An 18,589-nucleotide genomic window follows, 5' to 3' on the forward strand; every position below is an offset into this window, starting at 1 on the left:
TGGCACGTTTTATTCAGTAACGTAAGAAATCACGTTTATATTAAAACATTCTATCAGGAAGTAGAGTACAAAACTCATGAACGATATTGAGTTAAAGCATGAACTTTCAAGAAATACTCTGCTTTTAACAGCCAGTTTGGGCTAGATGTACAAATTCCCTGGAGGGGTCTATGTTCCCATTTCTGTGTTGTTAGGAACCTTTTAGTGGAAACAGTTGAGAATCTTTGGCTTTCCTTCTGCTGATGACTTTGATGAATGAACACCCCTGAGCCATATTAGTGTTTTAGCATATCTTACTGTCTCATCTGAGCTACGAAAAAGACGTGTGACTCTTCTAGGTTTCTAATGTCATTTTTTAAAACTTTAAAAATAAATATACCTTATTTCATTAATTTGCTTACTTTTTTGGTCTTTTTTTTTTTTCGTTTTGTTTTTCCTGCATACTGATGCTAATAGAATTAATAGGAACAGTCTTTAGTTGCTTAACTTTATTGAGTCATTCTGAATTTGATCTGGGTGTTCTGACGTGATTATCTCCAAGTGCAGTGCTGGTCAAGAGCTTATTTGCCTTCAGGTCAACAAAGAATGTACGTGACTGTCCTTCCTAAAACCTAATGACATAACACCCAGGACCCTGGGTTTTTCACCAACCTCAGAGACACTGCAGGCTCAGGTTCAGACGACTGCGAGAAAGCAAGTCACTCGGATTTTTTGGTTTCCCAGGGCATAACGCCATACTGTAGTCTATGAAATGTGGAGAATAGCGTTATGTCAGAAACACCAATTTACATACCTTAATTTAAAAAAACTTTATTGCTAAATGATGCCAAAACAATTATAATAGCAGCGTCAAAGATCACTGATCACAGATCAGCATAACAAATAATAATAATGAAAACGTTTAAATATTTTGAGAGTTACCAGCATGTGGCACGGAAACCCAAAGTGAGCAAAGGCTGTTGAAGACACGGTGCTGATACACTCGCTCTACCCACAGTCCTTCAGTTTCTGTTTTGTTTTTAAAAAAGCAGTATCTGTGAATCGCAATAAAAGGAAGTAGGCCTGTGGACAGTAGTCCCACCTTATTCACAGTTTCAGTTACCCACAGTCAACCTCAGTCCGAAAAATATTAAATGGAAAGTTCCAGAAGTAAACAGTCCATAAGCTTTAAATTGTATGTATTGAAACATGTCGTTCTGAGTAGCATGATGGAATCTTGCCCTTGAATCATACCTTTGTCCATAGCATCTCCCGTTAGTCTCTTCATCGACCAGGTGATCAGATCGACCGTCGTCCGCAGTGCTTGAGATCACGTAGCCCTTATTGTACTTAAAAGTGACCCCAAAGCACCAGAGTAGCAATTCAGATACGCCAAAGAGAAGCCATAAAGTACTTCCTTTAAGTAAAAAGGAGGAAGTTCTCAACTTAATAAGGAAAAGGTTGCTAAGATCTGTGGTGAGAATAAATTGTATCTCCATGAAATTGCGAAGAAGGAAAATTTATGCTAGTTTTGCTGTCACACCTCAAGTTGACGTTATGGCCACAGTGCATGACACGTGCCCAGTTAAGATGGAAAAGGCATTAAACATAACTTTTATTACATTATATTGTTATAATTGTTCTACTTTATTGTTGTTGCTAATCTCTTACTGTACCTAATTTGTAAATTAAACTTTCTTATACGTATGTAGGTATAGGAAAAAACATAACATAGTACCTATAGGGTTCACAGTTTCAGGCATCCACTGGGGGGTCTTGGAACATATCCCCCGTAGATAAGGGGGGACTGCTGTGTAAACAACTACTGAGCCCCTCTGGCTTTTGTGATCACTTAGGGACCAGTTTGCTCTTCCCTCTTGGCCCCTGCAGGAAGAGTCTGTAGAGTGCTACTGTTTTTTTGTAGTACAGGGGATGGAAAGCCAATGTCCCCCAGAGAGTGAATCAGCAGTGATACCAAAGCTTTACCTTTCATTTTAGGGGAGAGAAAGGTTTTTAAGAGATGACTTTTTGCTGCCAGTGTATTATGTTCTTCCAGGAAACAGGTATAACCTCAAGAAAAAGTGGTGCTTTTTGGTTTGCATGTCCTGTATTTCACCAGCTTTAGTTCTTGAGGTATCAGGCTTAATGAAATACTAGATATGAAGCAGCAGAGGCTTGGAACTTTAGAGTTAAAGCACAGAAAGATCTTTTATTGTTTTTTAAAATAGCTTTGTAATCAGGAAAGAAAACACACAACTGTAGACTTGCAGGGAAATACAAATAGCATAAACCTGCACAAACTTGGGACACTGTTGCTTAAGTATGCACATAAACACCAAATTGGGGTAATGCTGTAGGGTTTTGTTTTGTTTTTATTTATTTGTTTTTGGCTGCACTGGGTCTTTGTTGCTGTGTGCCGGCTTTCTCTAGTTGCAGAGAGCCGGGGCTACTCTTCGTTGCGGTGCGCAGGCTTCTCATTGCGGTGGCTTCTCTTGTTGCGGAGCACGGGCTCCGTAGTTGTGGCTCGCAGGCTCAGTAGTTGTGGCACACGGGCTTAGTTGCTCCGTGGCATGTGGGATCTTCCTGGACCAGGGCTCGAACCCGTGTCTCCTGCATTGGCCAGCAGATTCTTTAATCACTGTGCCACCAGGGAAGCCCTATAGGGTTTTTTAATAACAATTTTCCCCCACTAATTTATTACATTAATGTATTTTCTATTTGCTGGATAGCGGTATTCCATTAACCAAATAATATAACAAATTATATCTTATCAGGATCTTCAAGTATTTCTTACTTTGCAAATAGTTCCTTTTCCTTTCCCATGTTTTTATTTGCACATACTTATTGATTTTTCAGAGATTATTATATATTAAGGATATTGACCTTTTGATATATACTACAGATATTTTCCAAGTTTATTTTGTTTTTCACATTTAACTCTATTTGGAATGTGCAGTAAGGTTTAAATTTCTGCAGTTGAAACTATTGTCCTGTTAGTAATTCTTGACAGCGCAAGGCCTGCCCAGTCATTTTTTCATTTTGTTTTTTTTGGCTCTTGGATGTTTATTCTTCCACTTGAATTTTTCTAGATTTCTCCAAAATTATGCCAAATTTAAAAATCATTTTGGGGGCTTCCCTGGTGGTGCAGTGGTTGAGAGTCCGCCTGCCGATGCAGGGGACGCGGGTTTGTGACCTGGTCCAGGAAGATCCCACATGCCGCGGAGCGGCTGGGCCTGTGAGCCATGGCCGCTGAGCCTGCGTGTCCAGAGCCTGTGCTCCACAATGGGAGAGGCCACAACAGTGAGAGGCCCGTGTACTGCCAAAAAAAAAAAAAGAAGCATTTTGGGAAGTATTGGCATTTTTACAATACAAAATATAGTTTTTCACTCTTTATTCAGGTTACCTGAATAATGCAAGATCATTGAAATTTCTTTCTTTCTTTTTTTTTTTTTTAAGAAGATGTTGGGGGCAGTTTATTAATTAATTTATTTTTGCCGTTTTGGGTCTTCGTTTCTGTGTGAGGACTTTCTCTAGTTCTGGCAAGCGGGGGCCACTCTTCATCACGGTGCACGGGCCTCTCACTATTGCGGCCTCTCTTGTTGCGGAGCACAGGCTCCAGATGAGCAGGCTCAGTAGTTGTGGCTCACAGGCCTAGTTGCTCTGCGGCATGTTGGATCCTCCCAGACCAGGGCTTGAACCCTGCATTAGCAGGCAGATTCTCAACCACTGCGCCACCAGGGAAGCCCTAATTTGCTGCTGTTTTTGTTAGCAGTTTTTAAAAAGCAAACCCAAACCTCTGACTTGAATTAATTCCCACAGGCGGAGGCTCGTTTGCTGGAGGAGCAGCGGAGAGTCCAGGTCTACCTTCACGAGAGCACCCAGGACGAGCTAGCCCGGAAGTGCGAGCAGGTGCTCATCGAGAAACACTTGGAGATTTTCCACACAGAGTTTCAGAATTTATTGGATGCCGACAAAAATGAAGGTGAGCCACTGAGATTCAAAACACAAGGGTATTTATTTTGATCTGTGATTTTGAAATTGTGTGAAGTTCTAGACTCAGAGTTAGCATTACCAACACCAGTCATTCTTTAAGAGATTCACGTGTGAGATTGTGTGTGCGCGTGTGTGTACCTTGTCGTGTGTTGATTTCAGACCTCTGCAGTGTGCTTGGGGTGTGACTTTGGGGGAAGAGCGTCTTTTCAGTTTGGTTTGGAGGCTAACCTGTTCCATACACCTTAGCATTAAATGATGCTACCACTGGTTTTGTTTGTTTGTTTGTTTTTGGGTTTTTTTTTTTTTTTTTTGCGGTACGAGGGCCTCTCACTGCTGTGGCCTCTCCCGTTGCGGAGCACAGGCTCCGGACGCGCAGGCTCAGCGGCCATGGCTCATGGGCCCAGCCGCTCCACGGCACGTGGGATCTTCCCGGACCGGGGCACGAACCCGTGTCCCCTGCCTCGGCAGGCGGACTCTCAACCACTGCGCCACCAGGGAAGCCCCTGGTTATTTTTTTCTTGCGTATGTTTCTTCTGAAAATTCTTTAAGATGAGAAGGCTATAATTTTGCAGAAGTATTTCCTTTACTCCTCCCTTGTTTTACTGGGACATGTTAGGAGCTCAGTAAAAGATTGGTGTTTGGATTCAGGATTTTTCTTTGGTGTTCATATATCAGCCATGTGCCATACATATATTAAGTGAAGAATATGGGGACCCTTTTGTGACTTATTTGTTTGTATAGTTGAGATGGATATTCATAAATACTCCTTAAATTTATTCATTCTTTTAAATAATATTTGAGTGCCTGTTACGTGTCAGGCATAAATCATACCTCGATCTCAAATGTTAGGAAGCCTCAGATGTAGTTCCTGATCATCTTCTTTCTCTATTAGTAGTTTCTCCTAGCAAGGGGGAGAATATGCTTTTTTTTTTTTTTTGCAGTACGTGGGTCTCTCACTGCCGTGGCCTCTCCCGCTGCGGAGCACAGGCTCCGGACGCACAGGCTCAGCGGCCATGGCTCACGGGCCCAGCCGCTCCGCGGCATGTGGGATCTTCCCAGACCGGGTCATGAACCCGTGTCCCCTGCATCGGCAGGCGGACTCTCAACCACTGCGCCACCAGGGAAGCCCGAATATGCTTTTATAATAGCATGACTTCATTATTACTTTCAGCTAAATATACATATGCTAAATATAAAGTATTTGGTTACAGTTAAGTGCATTTGATTATTAAGGTGTAAAAACACGGTGGTTTTATTTCAGTGTACCTTTCACCTCTATAAGCACTTACTTAGTGGAATGGATATGCAGAGTTTGTTTCTGTGCATAAAGGTGTGGCGCCTTCTTCTTTCAGATTTGGGTCGCATGTATAATCTTGTATCTAGAATCCAGGATGGCCTGGGAGAATTGAAAAAACTCCTGGAGACACACATTCATAATCAGGGTCTTGCAGCGATTGAAAAGTGTGGAGAAGCTGCTTTAAATGTAAGTACTGTTTAACTGAAAACCAGTCGGGCCTAACCATTCCCACGCACGGACTGCAGGTGTGTCTCGTGTCTCCACTTACAAATCCAAGGGGTAAGATTTTCACTAGACTGTCATAGAGAACCTTGTTTTGGCTTTCTAAAATAGAAGGTTCACAAGCATCTTTATTCAGTAAACATCTCCATAAACTCTTCTCTGGCGCTTCTTAGGCATTAAGGGTTTAATTTCTTGATATTCTTTTTTCCTTTATGTCTTCTCAAAATTACATTCCTTGCACTAGAAGAGAGAAGATTATTCCATAGAAAGAACAGGCTAAAGCCTCCTAGAGACTTGTCTCTGGCACTCACAGGCCACAGGCTGCCCCTTGCAGGAACTTCGGTCTGTGTACTGCCCTCCCATTGAAGCTCACAGGGCTATTTGCCCTGGAAAGGCCCTGAAATGTATGGCATTTCTCATACACACCCCCATCCCCACTGCGGGAGGCACAAGAATATTCTGCTGGGTTATCTGTAATTCACTTGATAATTTTACATAGCACGTATCATGTGTTTCTAAGAGACAGGTAAGTTGTCTTCAGTTTTGTCCCTATTGTGAACTTCAATTTTGATAGTGTTTGGAACAACTATTGGAGAAGAAAAGCTTCTAGAACACACAGTTGGTTCTTAGGTCTGAATCAGAAAACTTTTTATCTCTGATTTTATTGTGTTTGGTGTTAATAGTTTCAACAATACTATCTTTAATATCTTTTTTTAAGTCTTTATTTTCCTGTTATCTTTGGGGGATCTCTTTTCTACTTCTAATTATGGGGGTTGCTGCCTCACTTGTTATCACATCTATGAAATATTAGAGGGAAGAATGTAAACACACCTTTAAAGGACCTGACACAGGCACGTACATGGGATTCAAAAGGGGTGACCTGATGAAGATATCTTTTCAATAACGTAAGGTGTTTTCACAGATGTTAATTCAAAACCCGGTTTGGCTGTGTGGGCAGCAGAGCCAAGTTAAATCACTTTCCTTCAAATGAGTTAAGGTGGTGAGTCTTATTTCATCAGATATGGATTAGAATAGCAGATAAATGAAGCAGGTTTCGCTTTTTCATGTAAACTGTTAAATGTTAGATATGAGATTGGCCTTAGGGACTCATGTTCTAGGTGAATATAGTTAGATTAAAAATCAGTAGGATAACTTGCTTTTTTGTTTTCATAGGAATGGTGGGACATTCCTTCTAATGTCAATCTTTTCCAAATGAAGTAAGGTTCTAGATGGAGAAATAATCACGTTGTAATTCTCCAGTACCATTTTCTCTTTCTTTTGGATACAGTCAACTGCCTGATTGACTTGGTCAGTGAGTCTTGAATCTGAAGTTGACCTTTTCATGGCAGTTAAAGCACAAGTTCAGCTTCTAACTAAAATCATTCCTCTATTAGGACAGACTTCGTCCGTCAGCAGTAGACAGCAAAAATAAACTGTATTTACCAGCAGTTATATTTTATTGGAAATTAAGCTTTTAAACAATATTTTTATTTATTATCTATTTATTTATTTAATTTATTTTTGGCTGCGTCCGGTCTTCTTTGCAGCACACAGGTTTCTCTCTTGTTGTGGCATGCGGGTTTTCTCTTCTCTAGTGGAGGCGTGCGGGCTCAGTAGTTGTGGTGTGTGGGCTTAGGTTTCCTGCAGCATGTGGGATCTTAGCTCCCTGACCAGGCATTGAACCCTCATCCCCTGCATTGTAAGGCGGATTCTTTACCACTGGACCACCAGGGAAGTCCCCTAAACAATATTTTTTATTACTTAGATGTAAGCCACTGATACACGTGTATTTAAACATCAACATAAGATTTTCCCCCACGAAGAATCATTATATATAACTTGGTGCATTTATATTGCATCTGCCTTAATTTTCAAAAGTCAAACATTTTAAAAATAACATTATTCATTATTATTTCCATAAGAACTGTTTTTATACTGAACTCATGAAACTGGTTTTTTAAATGGTTGTTCTTGTGAGGAAATGTTCCTTTAAGAAAACAAATACTTTTCCTATTTTCTGCAAAAGGAGTTTTCCCTGGATTTCCATTTTATTGGCTCATCTCTGAAGTTTCGGTTGACTCATAAGTTCGTGGTGCCGTCTGACTGGCGCGTGGATTTCTTTACGACCTTCCCCGGGCTGGGTCGGACCTGCTACCTTTACTCACCAATGATGTAAAAAGCCCAGGAAACTTGAAGAAGCTCCAGAGAGAGCACATGTAGCCAGTCTTAGCCTGACTCACAGCAGCCGCTTATTGTAGGACAGAATAAATACAGCTGCTAAAACATAAATAATTTTAAGTAGGTATTCATTTTTATCACATGTGTAGTAAACGTAAAAGATGTATTGTAACCCAAACCATGATGGTTTTCCAAAACCCATTAATGCTGGAAAAAAAAAAAGGCGGCAGAAAAATGAGATTGGTTGAATTAGTAAAAAATTAACAGTCATCGTACCTAATTTTAAGTGGGGTTTAATTACTTTGAAAACAGTTTTTAAAGTTTTTCACCTGACTGAATTGAATCATAGTATATGAGAATCATTTAAATTCATCTTTTAAATGCCATAGAAGACACTGCTTAAATGATTTTTTTTTTAAGGGCTGAAAAGTTATCTAGTCCTATGATTCCATTTATCCCATCAGTTTGGCTAGAAAACAAGTTTTACTGCTAATCAGTGTGGCCTAGGCTGAAATTATTACAGGTTTCACACTTGTAATGAGATTCAAATAATATTTTTGTGTTAGAAACTTCAAAATCTACTTAAGAAGTTTCTGAAGGCATTCTTTTTTTCAGGTAAAACAGATTTGAGAATAATGGCTGTTCCTGGGTAACCAGTGTCTGGGAAATCCCCCTCATGGTGTCCCCCTCTCTTTACCCAAAGAGGAACTGCCAGCCTTGCCCTGTGAAGTGTGGCTGAAACCCTGAACACATGTGGTGTTTTTAGACACACTGCTTCTTGTACCTGCCCCGCACCCAGGCCGGGGAACACCAGGGAACGCAGCTCGGGATCAGGGCTCCTCTCAGGGTACAGGGGCTTCAGGCTGAAGCAGATCAGTGTGGGTCCATCCCACCCACCATGACGTGAGATTCCAGCATGAGGAGGCGTTCTCTCCAGCCCTCAAGAGATGCTCGCGACTGAGGACACTCGCGCCTAGCCGTGCTGCAGGCACCGTTAGCATATTGCATCGGGGCAGCGGTAGAACTTTGGAAACACAAAGAAATCTTCAAGGATGGGTTTTAAACAGGTTTAGAGCTGAACAAAGGATCAGATAATTCTTCTAATCGGCAAGTTTATTTCATAGGCAGGTTACCCCGCGTGTGGCCTCTGGGCTGAGAGGAGACAGTGGGGCAGCAGCAGGGCAAATCAGCACATTTCACGTTGCCTCCAGGCCGGCAGGAGTCGAACATTGAGAGACCTCGTGTGCTTGTGTAGACGGGCCGCGGCACTACACATGTGCTCAGTTGTTGGCAATGTAGTAACGGAAGAAAAGTAATCCGTATTAAAATATAGGAGGAGGTTGGGCCCGTCCACTTAGGTGTTGAGGGGAGCATCTTGAAAGCAGAGCCCGCACCTTCAGGTGTTCATTTAAAAGGATTGAAGCCCATGGTGGGGTGGCCCCGTGCTGGGTTCTCAGCTGTTTCGTCTACCAAAGCAGCCAGCTGCTGGTGCTGGCTGGTGGTGAAACTCAGAGGACCGGCAGGTGCCGCAGAGGAGGTTGACGTCATTTCCGCTCATCCAGCAAGCATTACGGCCTTCCTGTGCTGCCTCTGCTGCCGAGGATCCCAGCGCGAGGGGCCTCCACACTTCTGTCTTCTCATCGCATCTCACTGTCTTCTCAGGTCTCCGTGACCTCATTGGCCTGCTTTAGTGACTGTATTGCGGGTCCCTTTTAAAGCTCACATCTTCTTTCCTTGGTTCCTTAGCGTGGCGGCGGCAGCTGTGGAGTATGTGCCACGCGGCCTCACCCTCTGCCCCTGACACCTGAGTCTTCTCAGGTGGAGTCATTTCCTACTGGATGTGGGCATGGCCGTGGGGTCCTCTCGGACCAGCGGGCAGCCAGCCTGTCGGCCCCCAGCAGTGCGTAGCCGCCACCCAGTCCTCTCTGCTGAGTCAGTGGAGTGGGGACGTGCTGCGTCCCTCGGCCCTCCAGGCTTTTCCCGCCTAGTCCCAAAGCTACCCTTGGATGGTCTTACATCTCTCCCATTCCTGTTCATCCCTCATCTTGCTTAGCAGTTTCGTCTTCCAAAAATATTCCTTAATGTGTGAACAGTTTTACTCCATGTTCTTCATCCGTTGCTTTAAATAAAGCACAAAAAACCCCTCTTCCCTAAAATAATATATTAAATCTTCCATATTATATTAAGTCAAAAGCCTCTTCTAATATGCTCCCATTGTCATGAACCTCATCTTCCAGTGAAACTGTTCTGTCCTCATTCCCCCCAGAACACGTCCTTGTTTATTATACACGCTAACTTCTCTGCTTAGAACGCGGTCCTTCCTTCCTTCTCGTTTTATCCTGCTTTTGAAGGCCAGCTCAAATCCCACTTTCTGAAAAAAAAAATGCTCTCCACTCTTCCCGCCCAAGTAGTTGTATCCTCATCCTAAACCATTAGGGCATTTAGAAAAATCTCCCAAATGCCACTTTATATTTGTGTATAACTTCTGTGTTTCTTGTCACTCCATCTATTATAAATCCCTTAAGAGTAAAGCTGACACCTTACTATGGTTTGATACTCTATAATTTTAGAACTAGCGTCCGATACAGCAAGTAGTCATTGTTGATAATGACGATGACCATGGTGGCAAGGAGGAAGGGCCACCTGCTGCCGCCCCAGCTCCTTTCTGGTTTCATCCTCCTTACTCTTCATCCTCATTATGCCCATCGTCGAAACGTTTTTAAACACTCCCAGTCCATACGTGTGCCGTGCTGTACCCTCCTGGTTCTATCTGTTTAGACATAGTCCTTCTTTTTTTCCTATGTGTTAAACACCTTTATCTTTCAGTACCCTCAAATGCCATTTCTTCCATGAAGGCTTTCTCGATCACCCCTTTGAAATAGCAGCATGTCGGACAATTTACATGACATTCACACTCCGTGTATCTTAGATGTCTGTGTAAATGTCTTCTACAGGGATGGCTCTATCCATCTTCATGGCCTCAGCCCAGCTCTGTGCCTCACACAGAATAGGGTCTCCGTCTACTTAGGTCTTAATTATACTCCTCACTGTTGCCGGCAGGATTCAGGGCGGCTTACACAATACATAAAAGACAATAGGATAAATGAAACAGTAGCAAAATAAGGGTTGGAAACACAAAGGAAGCTAAGTGTAGGATAGCACTCAGAGTGCGTGCAGTGAAGTCTGGTCTCTCATTAGAGGTGGATTACAAATTGACCTCTGATGTCTTCCACAGTACAGAGAGCTTGCTGGAAAGGACAGTTGGTAGTACTGTGAGGTACAGTCAGCTCCTTGATTCATCGTGATCTTAGGGAATGAGCCTGCGGCTCAGAGGAATGACTTTATCGGCACTCAGAACTGACGGTACCTTTCCTTATGGCCCATCCTAAAGAGAACACCAGCTATGTGGAAAGTCATCCATGTAAATACAGAGTAAATACTATGTCAAGTCATTGGATGGCTTTATAAGTTCCCCTAATGCCACAATTTTGTAGCAAAATAAAGTTCAGGAAAAGAGTCAATACAGACTGGTAAGTACCTGCTGGTGAATGCTTGACCGATAACAGTTGGTTCCATGTTGAATTTTTAATTAACACACGATTCTGCAGCAGTCTGGGTGCTATTCTTCCCTACAAAGAAAGCTTCATAAATCAGGTGTAGAGAATGTTTCATTACTCTGTCTTCAGGGCAGAAGTGGCAACAGGTAAGCACAGAGTCCTCTTTGAAACCGTATCTTGATTTAGTGACCTCAGTCTAACTGGAACTGAAATATAATCCAACAAGAATGGGCTTGTAGATGCTTCGATGTCCAGCAGGGCTGTCGGTGTGACGGTGGGAGGTTGGGCTGCAGAACCAGCCTGGGGCACAGAGTCGTGAATGGTTACTTGCAGCTTTGGAGGCAATGGTGTACTGAGAGGGAGAGGCGTTTCAGGAGCGGCCCAGGGCTGCCGCGGCGATAGTGCTTGTAAGAGGGAGCAGTTAGAGCGGAGAGTTCTAAAAGCAGAAGTAAAATCAGGGAGCTCTGACGAGCAAATTTTTCAGTATAAGACAAAGGGGCTGAGTCTGGGACCCCTTACGAAAAAGAATTACGAGAAAGTTCCATGGTTGGGATTGAGGACTCACTTGTGTGTGAGCTTACCCCAGAACGAACAGAGTAACACAGTGCTGGGTGCCTCTGGCAGATTTGGGTTTCATTTATACAGCCAAGATTCCCTTTCTCTTCTGGAGTAAAAAGCTTAAATAACAGTCCTGACTCAACCTTGCTGTGGGTGATAATAGAAGAAAATTACCCACGCAGAGCTAAACTTTAGCTCGGGGACCTTTTACATTTGGAGTGTGACCCGGCTTTGTGTGGTCAAGGGAGATGGAAAACATATCCATCGTATCTTTAAAGAGTGTGGAGAGGGTAGGATAAGAAAATCCTAGACTATTACAGCTATAGGCTGTCCCTTAAAGCTGGGTGATGGATTATGGCAGCTGATTTTACTATTTCTTATTTTGAATATGTTGAAATTTTTCCATAATAAAACTTTTTAAAAAAAAGCAAAACGAAAGAAGTGTCCTAGTTTTGGTGCAGTCGATGTGGGAAAGGAGAAAGGAGGGAGCAGGTTACAACTTTAATTACATAAAGAGCTGATACTTGGTGACAGTGCAGATTGGTTCAGAAAGCACGCAGCTAAATTTATGAATCGTCTTCTGTCTTTGCCATGAGATGAAGAGGGTAACCATTTTCTCTGAAGGAAAAAATACACAAATGTCTATCTTCAGTCTAAGATAACCAGGCTCTGAAAAGACTCACTGTATCCTTTGTGTATCTGGGAAACACCCTTCTCTCCTTCAACTGTAGGGAGAACTCCAGTCCTTTCACAAGCAGGAAGCCTCTTCCTGCCCAAATCTGACTTTATACCCCACGTTAAACTAATTTTGGCTTCGCCTTTGCTGGGTATCTGTACGTCCTGAAGTGGCCCCTGCCCGGTTCAAGACCAGCACATGCGACCCGTGAACTTCTCTGGCCGCCCACCCACCCGCTTCCCTTCTGTATACGCTGCTCCTGTTTCTGAGCTAATGCATTTATTACTTTCTGAAACATCACCCTTTCACTTAGAGAAGACACAGTTTTTCTTGGCAAGTCTAACTTAGTTCCACTTTCAAGATTTAATATTTTTGCCTTTGATCACCCAGCACCTAAATCTAGTCAGTTAGAGCCTCAGCATTTACGGGGTAACCAACACCAAAGGGCTGACTGCAGGCACACCTGGGATTCAGGGCAAGGTAGGGGGTGAGCGGGCACGAGGGGCCAGGGTCAAAAATGGGAGCCCACACGGTCACGTAACTCAGGTCAGGGATTTGTAAAAGTTTATCAGAGGCCGAAGGTTATGATCAGATTAAAGATGTGTTCATTACGCTCTGAGGCTCATAAGATAAGTAAAAATGACTGAAGCAGAAAGTAGCAGGTGGACAGAGGTTAACGTGGTGGGAATGGAGAGCACTGGTTCAGTTGCTACGTTTGTCTTGATATTTTAAACTTAAACCATTCTCAGTCAGAAAAACTAGTGATTTCTGCTTATCTAAACAAAAGAGTTGAGGCGATGGAGTAAGAAAAGCCCATTAAAGGATTTCCCTGGTGGTGCAGGAATCCACCTGCCAACGCAGGGGACGCGGGTTCGAGCCCTGGTCCAGGAAGATCCCGCATGCCGCAGAGCAGCTTATCCCGTGCACCACAGCTACTGAGCCTACGCTTCAGAGCCCGCGAGCCACAACTACTGAGCCCATGTGCCACAGCTACTGAGCCTGCGCTCTAGAGCCCGTGAGCCACAACTGCTGAAGCCCGTGAGCCACAACTACTGAAGCCTGCGCACCTAGAGCCCGTGCTCAGCAACAGGAGAAGGCACCGCGGTGAGAAGCCCGCACGCACCGCAACGAAGAGTTGCCCCTGCTCGCCACAACTAGAGAAAGCCCGTGTGCAGCAACGAAGACCCAACGCAGACAAAAATTGATTACTTTTTTAAGGCCCATTAAGAAAATGTGAGACTTAGAATACTGAATGGTATTTGAGGCCTCCCATTTCTCTCCCACTTTGGGGAGGGGGCTGTTTGGTTTTTTTGGTTTGGGTTTTGGGGGTTTTTGCTCATTAGGTAATATCAAAATTACTTTTAAACCCTGAGTGCACACAGGCTGGCAGTGGAGGGGGGCACCTCAGAAAGTGCTGAGCGATGGGGCGCCGGGCTGGGGTTGAAGCTCCCGCACGTCATCGGCAGAGTGCAGTCGGTGGTTTGGGACTGTTCTCTTTCTGAACCTTTTGCTTCTCTGTGTTTTGCTTGGAGCTGATGCGACTCCAAAGGGGAAATGCTAATGCTTATGGGGAAGAAGAGTTCCACTGACCCCGAACAATGGCGTGGTGTGTTCTCGTCAGTTGAGACACATTTCTTTCCCTTTCCTTCGTGAAGAGAAGCAGCCCCGAGGTGTGGACGTCGGCCTCGTGGAACAAGGCCCTGGGTGGCCTGTGCTGCCTCCGCCTGTCCCCCGCGAGGACAGGAGGCCGGGTGCCGCCCGGGGCCCTGGAGGCCGCACAGGCTGAGAGCGCGATGCACGTGCGTGAGGGGGAGACCCCAGGCCTCTTGAGGCAGAATTACAGTATTCCTTAGGATCACAGGTGACCCCGAGAAATCCTGTGTGACGTGCAGCAGCTCCCCATGAGGTGCTGGCCTCACTCCTCTGGGCGTGCCCCACACGCCTCCCTGCTTTAACTAAGGGTAAGGTGGAAGTTATGTCAGGCTCCTAAAGTGTGTTTTCTCTCTGTGAGACGGGCTTTTAGAATTATCCTGTTAGTGGAAACGTGGGATAAAAGGTAGTAATTCAGTTATGATTATGGTTGTTCCTGATTTGGCCATTTCAGAATGAGTTGGCAAAGTACAGGAGGCAAGGCAGGCGCAGTCTGGTGAGCCCCTTGAGCTCATGCCCGGCGAGGGAGGCCGCCCTTGGAGATAGCTCACGGGAATGGTGAGCTCGTGTAACAGGGAAGCCTGGCCTGTCCTGGAAGCTCACGGAGGTTCCCTGAAAGTATTGGAGACCAGTAGAAGAGTTGGAGCTGCCTGGGCCAGGTAGGGGTCCTAGACAGAGCAGAGACCTGTCCTGGCCACCGCGAAGTCTGCTGCGACAGGAAGAGGGGGCAGGGCACAAGGTAAACCTGCAAGGGTGGGCCTGGGCTGGCCAGACCATGGGAGACCTCGAAGGCCAGGTTGATGATACACCTTAATCCTAAGAGCAAGACGAAACCAGGAGGAGGGTTATAATAAAACAGACACTGACAAGATCAGATTTTTTTTTTTTTTTTACAAAATCGCTACCATGTAGAAAATGGATTAAAAGGAAGAAGAGTTGCTAGTGTACCAGTTAGGTTTGTTAGAGTGGTTCAGATGGAAATGACATGGGCTGGTGAGGGACACAGAAGGAATTAAGTAATTAGACTCTGTAATGGTCGGGACCTGTGTTGGATAATTGTTGAAGCTGGACGATGAATACGTGGGGTGGGTTTTCCTGTTCTTTGTAATTTTGAATATGTTTGACTCTTTTCTGCAATAACACGTTGAAACAAAAGAAATGGAAAGAGAGAGGTCCAGAGAGCAGCAGAGCCAGGGAGGAGATGGGGCCGGCTCTGGCACACAGAGTTTGGGGATCCCTCCAGGCGTCCGCAGCAGGTTGTGTGAACCGAGTGGGGACGTCTGGTCTGGTCTGGTCTGGTCTGGAGAGGAATGTGACGGCCATTGGCAATAAAGACACCAATCGCGTAGGAGTTGGATGAGATCCCTCTGGGACCAGCCTGAGAGGCGTCCTGTTTCTTATATGCAGAGAGCTCCCATGTACTATTGAGTAATCACGCCAATTACTGACTACCTTTTTTTTTTTTATTGGAGTATAATTGCTTTACAATGTTGTGTCAGTTTCTGCTGTACAATGAAGTGAATCAGCTCTATGTATACCTATATCCCCTCCCGTTTGGACCTCCCTCACCACCCCCATCCCACCCATCTAGGTCGTCACAGAGCACCAAGCTGAGCTTTCCTTTTTTTTTTTTTTTTTTTTTTTTTTTACCGTCAGAAATTCACATCTTCATGCTCTTGAAAAAAACGTGCATTTCATCCGGCTGATCTTTTCTCTCTCCTAACCTCTGTTGCTTGTCTAACCCTGCGATCTGGTGCCCTCTGAAGAGACCGTCATTTACCTCCTGGTTGCTAAATCACTCACCTTTGGAACGTCTTTTCTCTGTTTGGCACTGCTGACGGCTCCTTCCTTAACTTCTCTCCTCTGTGTTATTCCTGTGTGTTCCCATCTCCATCTGCCCTTGCCAGGTTCCAAGCTGGCTTCTCTCTGGATCTCAGATGCTAAATTCAAGTCTCCAGGGCTCAGTACCTTGGCACGCTCTTCCCTCAGTGGGTTCCGTTCACACCCTCACTTCTCACCAGCCAGGCTCCTGGCTGGGTCTTCTCGTATAGCAGAAAGAATCTGGAATTGGAGTCTGAAGACTTCTGTTCCCTTAGGGAAGCGCTGTCTTTCCACGGGCAGTTCTGCTGGGCGTTTTTGGGGACATTTATGTTTTTCCAAATCCTAGATCTGAGAAAAATCGGTCAAGAAATCAAGAAAACAGGGAAGAGCGTTGTAGTTCTCCTGTAAACATAATGGTCACCGTGGAGACTTTCCTGATTCAAAGGAATCCATTGATGATGGTCCAGGGCAAGGGGGGGGGGGGTGCTGATGTGGGGAGTCCAAGCTTCAGGTCGTCTCTGGGAGCCAGGGTGAGGTAGAGGAGCAGTGCCACCCAGTGGGTCCGTCTTCCTTGTAGGTGATGCCCAGGTATAAACGTGCATGTGTCCCTCTCTGCTGCCAAGGGTGAGTCATTCTTGCAGATAAAATAAAAACTAATCTGTTTATATACATAATATACTTTATATCAATCCTGTGAGTGGTGTTCCAAGAAATAGCAAGTTTTGGAAGCAAAGCCCTTAACTTGGCAGTTTTGATATGCGGTTCTTTGTAACGCTGTTAACCTTTAACGTTCCTTTATTCAAATACTACACGATAATGTTTGCGGCATTTTCCAGTGTGTAGATACAAGTTCTTTGTAAATACTTTAAAAGAACAAATGCAGAGAAAAATAATTTGAATGATGTGAAATAATTTGACATGAAATCAGAAAGCAATCTGAATTGGCGAAAGCAATATCAATTTCAATGGCAAAACCAAAATTAAGTCAAGCGGACAGTATTTTTTCATTGTTAGAAAAAAGAAATGAGCTTATATGAAGTACGCTGTGTGCCAACTGAGAGATGCTTTTGGGTGCAGTCTTGTGAATAAGACCATTAATACAGAATGCAAGAGATTCTTCTACACCCGGAATAGTTGTCATGAAACTGAGAGCTGGGTTATCTGGTGGAGCAGTTAATGCTGTGTGTGTTCTGAGTTTTAAGATAGATAATTTTTAAACATTAAACATATGTGGCATTGGCTTTCAGTATTTTAAGTGATTTTTATTTGGCAATTATTTTGTGTTAAATTCCCTTTTAATGTTTTGTCAAATGTCTATCAGGTAGAGGCCACTTTACATGTCATCGAAATGATAATCTTGTTATCATTTGTTCATAATAATAATAATCCTGGCATTTTTATTACATCTTTAACAGAAAAACCTCTGACACTCTTAGTGTAACCCTATCTATCACAGAAAAATGATTTACTCTTAATGGTTACTCATTATTATTTTAAAACAAGTGTCACAAAAATGCAGAACAACTAGAACTGAGGGAGTTCTGTTTCTCGTTCCTGAATCCCGAGGAGAAACACCTGTGAGGAATTTGGAAACGCTGGCAAACCATTTAAGCCCCCTGCACCAGGCCTTGCCTTTGTGATGTGCCGGCCGCTGTGCCCTCAGCGCGCACCACGTGGGCTCAGCCTGTCTTCCCGACCTCTCACCTGGGCCCTTTCCTTCTCAGAGGCTCTCAGGAGTCAGGCTGCCCGTGTCCGGGCCCGACTGCCACCGCTTAGGCCCTTGGCCGGCTGGTTGCCTGTGACTTTGTTTCTTCGTCTGTGAGGAGGGGATGCGAACAGCACTGGCCTCGCGGCAGCGTAGTGACAGCCCTCAGCGGGCTCAGCGCTGTCCGGTGCGCAGCTGGTGCTCAGCGTCAGCCTCTGCTTTCTTATGACCCAGGACTGTCTCCTTTGGCGCCCCCTTTCCTGTGTTCCTTCTGTGTCGCTCCAGAAGCCTCTCCTGTGGCTGACTTTCACATTTCATTTCCATCCTGTTGTTCCTTTGTCCAGAGACTCCCACTGGGCCACCCTGCCGATCCCACAGAGCTCTGCCTGTCCTGTCTCCCAGGCCCTGGCCTTTCCCATCTCAGTTCTCTCTGTTTGTCCACGTGGGTCTTCTGATTTTCCCAAATGTACTATCTCACCGTTGCTGCCACGTGTGACCTACTCCGGCCCCTCAACCACACTTCCTAGGACCTAAAAGCTATGTTCTTTGCATTGCCTGCCCAGCTAAGTTCTAAATAACTGGTAGACTGGTTTCCCCAGCCAAAACAAAGTCGAGAAGTTGAATTGTTAACAACAAAGATTGGCAAAGTAAAGCTACCACTTTGAAAGTTTGTTTTCTGTCATCCCTTTGAGTTTTCAGATAGCTTGAAAAAATCACTATTTTTCATATAGCGTGAAGTCAGTATTTAATTTCGAGTGCAGAGAATATATTTTCTTTTATTAGATCTATAAACATCATATCCTATGTGTTTTGATGATGGAATGAAAACTATTTCTTGATCTTGTTAACATCTTTGAAGAGGTATCCAGACCTTTTGGAATGTTTTCTAGTCGCTGTTAGTGTGCCGTTTAGTCCCCAGAAACCAACTTGTGTGTCTGTTTCTCCCTCTACCC

At 44.4% G+C, this 18,589-nt stretch overlaps 1 protein-coding gene across 1 annotated transcript in view; it reads left to right on the plus strand.

The window, feature by feature from the left end:
- Positions 1 to 18,589, plus strand: part of CUL1 (cullin 1) — a 74,048-nt gene that overhangs the window by 37,667 nt on the left and 17,792 nt on the right. The window contains exons 8-9 of the mRNA XM_024742840.1: positions 3,799 to 3,961; positions 5,325 to 5,455. Coding sequence (XP_024598608.1) covers positions 3,799 to 3,961; positions 5,325 to 5,455 — 294 coding nt within the window. The remainder of the gene's footprint in view (positions 1 to 3,798; positions 3,962 to 5,324; positions 5,456 to 18,589) is intronic.

The sequence above is a fragment of the Neophocaena asiaeorientalis genome, unplaced genomic scaffold (genome assembly GCF_003031525.2).
Source record: "Neophocaena asiaeorientalis asiaeorientalis breed wild unplaced genomic scaffold, Neophocaena_asiaeorientalis_V1.1 scaffold798, whole genome shotgun sequence".
Classification (NCBI taxonomy): Eukaryota; Metazoa; Chordata; class Mammalia; order Artiodactyla; family Phocoenidae; genus Neophocaena; species Neophocaena asiaeorientalis.